This window comes from Nanorana parkeri, unplaced genomic scaffold (assembly GCF_000935625.1).
Source record: "Nanorana parkeri isolate BGI_ZX_2015 unplaced genomic scaffold, ASM93562v1 scaffold1780, whole genome shotgun sequence".
In the NCBI taxonomy this organism is placed as follows: Eukaryota; Metazoa; Chordata; class Amphibia; order Anura; family Dicroglossidae; genus Nanorana; species Nanorana parkeri.
The window spans coordinates 156,299-157,359 of NW_017308048.1; the positions used below are offsets into that span (position 1 = coordinate 156,299).

A 1,061-nucleotide genomic window follows, 5' to 3' on the forward strand; every position below is an offset into this window, starting at 1 on the left:
CGTTCCTTACCTGGCTTTCAGGTCGGTGTGCTCCTCCCGGATCTTCCCCAGCTCCAGCTGCAGCCTGGCCCTCTCCTTGGCCACGGCGTCCAGGGTCTTGCGGGCATCGCCCAGCTCCGTCTCGTAGGCGCTCTTGATGCCGGTCACCTCGCGGCTCACCACCTCCTCGGACTCGGTCATGCGCAGGCGCAGCCCGGCGTTCTCCGACTCCAGGGAGCGCACCTTGTCGATGTAGACGGCCAGACGGTCGTTGAGCTCCTGCAGGTCCTCCTTCTCCTGCAGCCGGGTGATGCGGGTCGGCGAGAGCGGGGTGGCCGAGTGGCCGCGGTTGTTCCTCCTCTGGCCCGGGGTGTCCATGGCTGCGGCGGCGGCGGCGGATCTGCGAAAGACGGAAGGACGACAGAGAAGAGAGAGAGAAGGAGACGGTGTGAGCTGAGCGGGGGCTCTCCGGGCTCTGTGACAGGCAGAGGCTGCGTGTGACTATCACATTCCCTGGGAGGAGGCGGAGCCAGCACATGACGGGGAAAGCCTTCTCCCAGCCCCCTCCTCGTCTCCGCTTTATTCAAATCGCCTTTCCCTTCAAGGAAAAAAAACCTGACTGTCTGCCGGCGCCAACCGCTGCAGCTCGTCTCGCCTGCTCGCTGGGCCGCTTCGCAAGAGGCGCCGCAGCAGCTGAGAACCCTCTGTTGCAGCATGCCAAGGGTCGGCCAGATGGACTCTTGCCAGGGTGGGCTTTCCGACTGGCGCAGCGACACACACATTGAGCAGTCGCGCTCTCGTGCCGCAATGTGAAAAGGGCCACCTTGGTAACAGGTCCTCTTTAGGCCCCCCAGTCCCCACCTCGGAGTTCCCGGGAACGCGCGTCACGTTCACGCACATTTTCTCCCGCGCTTGCCTTTGCGTCGCCCCGTTGATTTCCTCGCCGCAAATGCCGGAAAGTAGCCCGTGTAGCAGAATCAGCTGCACGCGTCCCGCGGGTTGTTTTTTTTTTACCCCACGAGTAATGGCGACGCAAGCGCGTCGCTTTTTACTCTGTGAACGCGCGTCAAAGGGCGGGCATG

At 63.4% G+C, this 1,061-nt stretch overlaps 1 protein-coding gene across 1 annotated transcript in view; it reads right to left on the reverse strand.

The window, feature by feature from the left end:
- Positions 1–469, reverse strand: part of LMNA (lamin A/C) — a 67,354-nt gene extending 66,885 nt beyond the window's left edge. The window contains exon 1 of the mRNA XM_018571560.1: positions 11–469. Coding sequence (XP_018427062.1) covers positions 11–357 — 347 coding nt within the window. The 5' untranslated portion in view covers positions 358–469. The remainder of the gene's footprint in view (positions 1–10) is intronic.
- Positions 470–1,061: the final 592 nt, after the last annotated feature.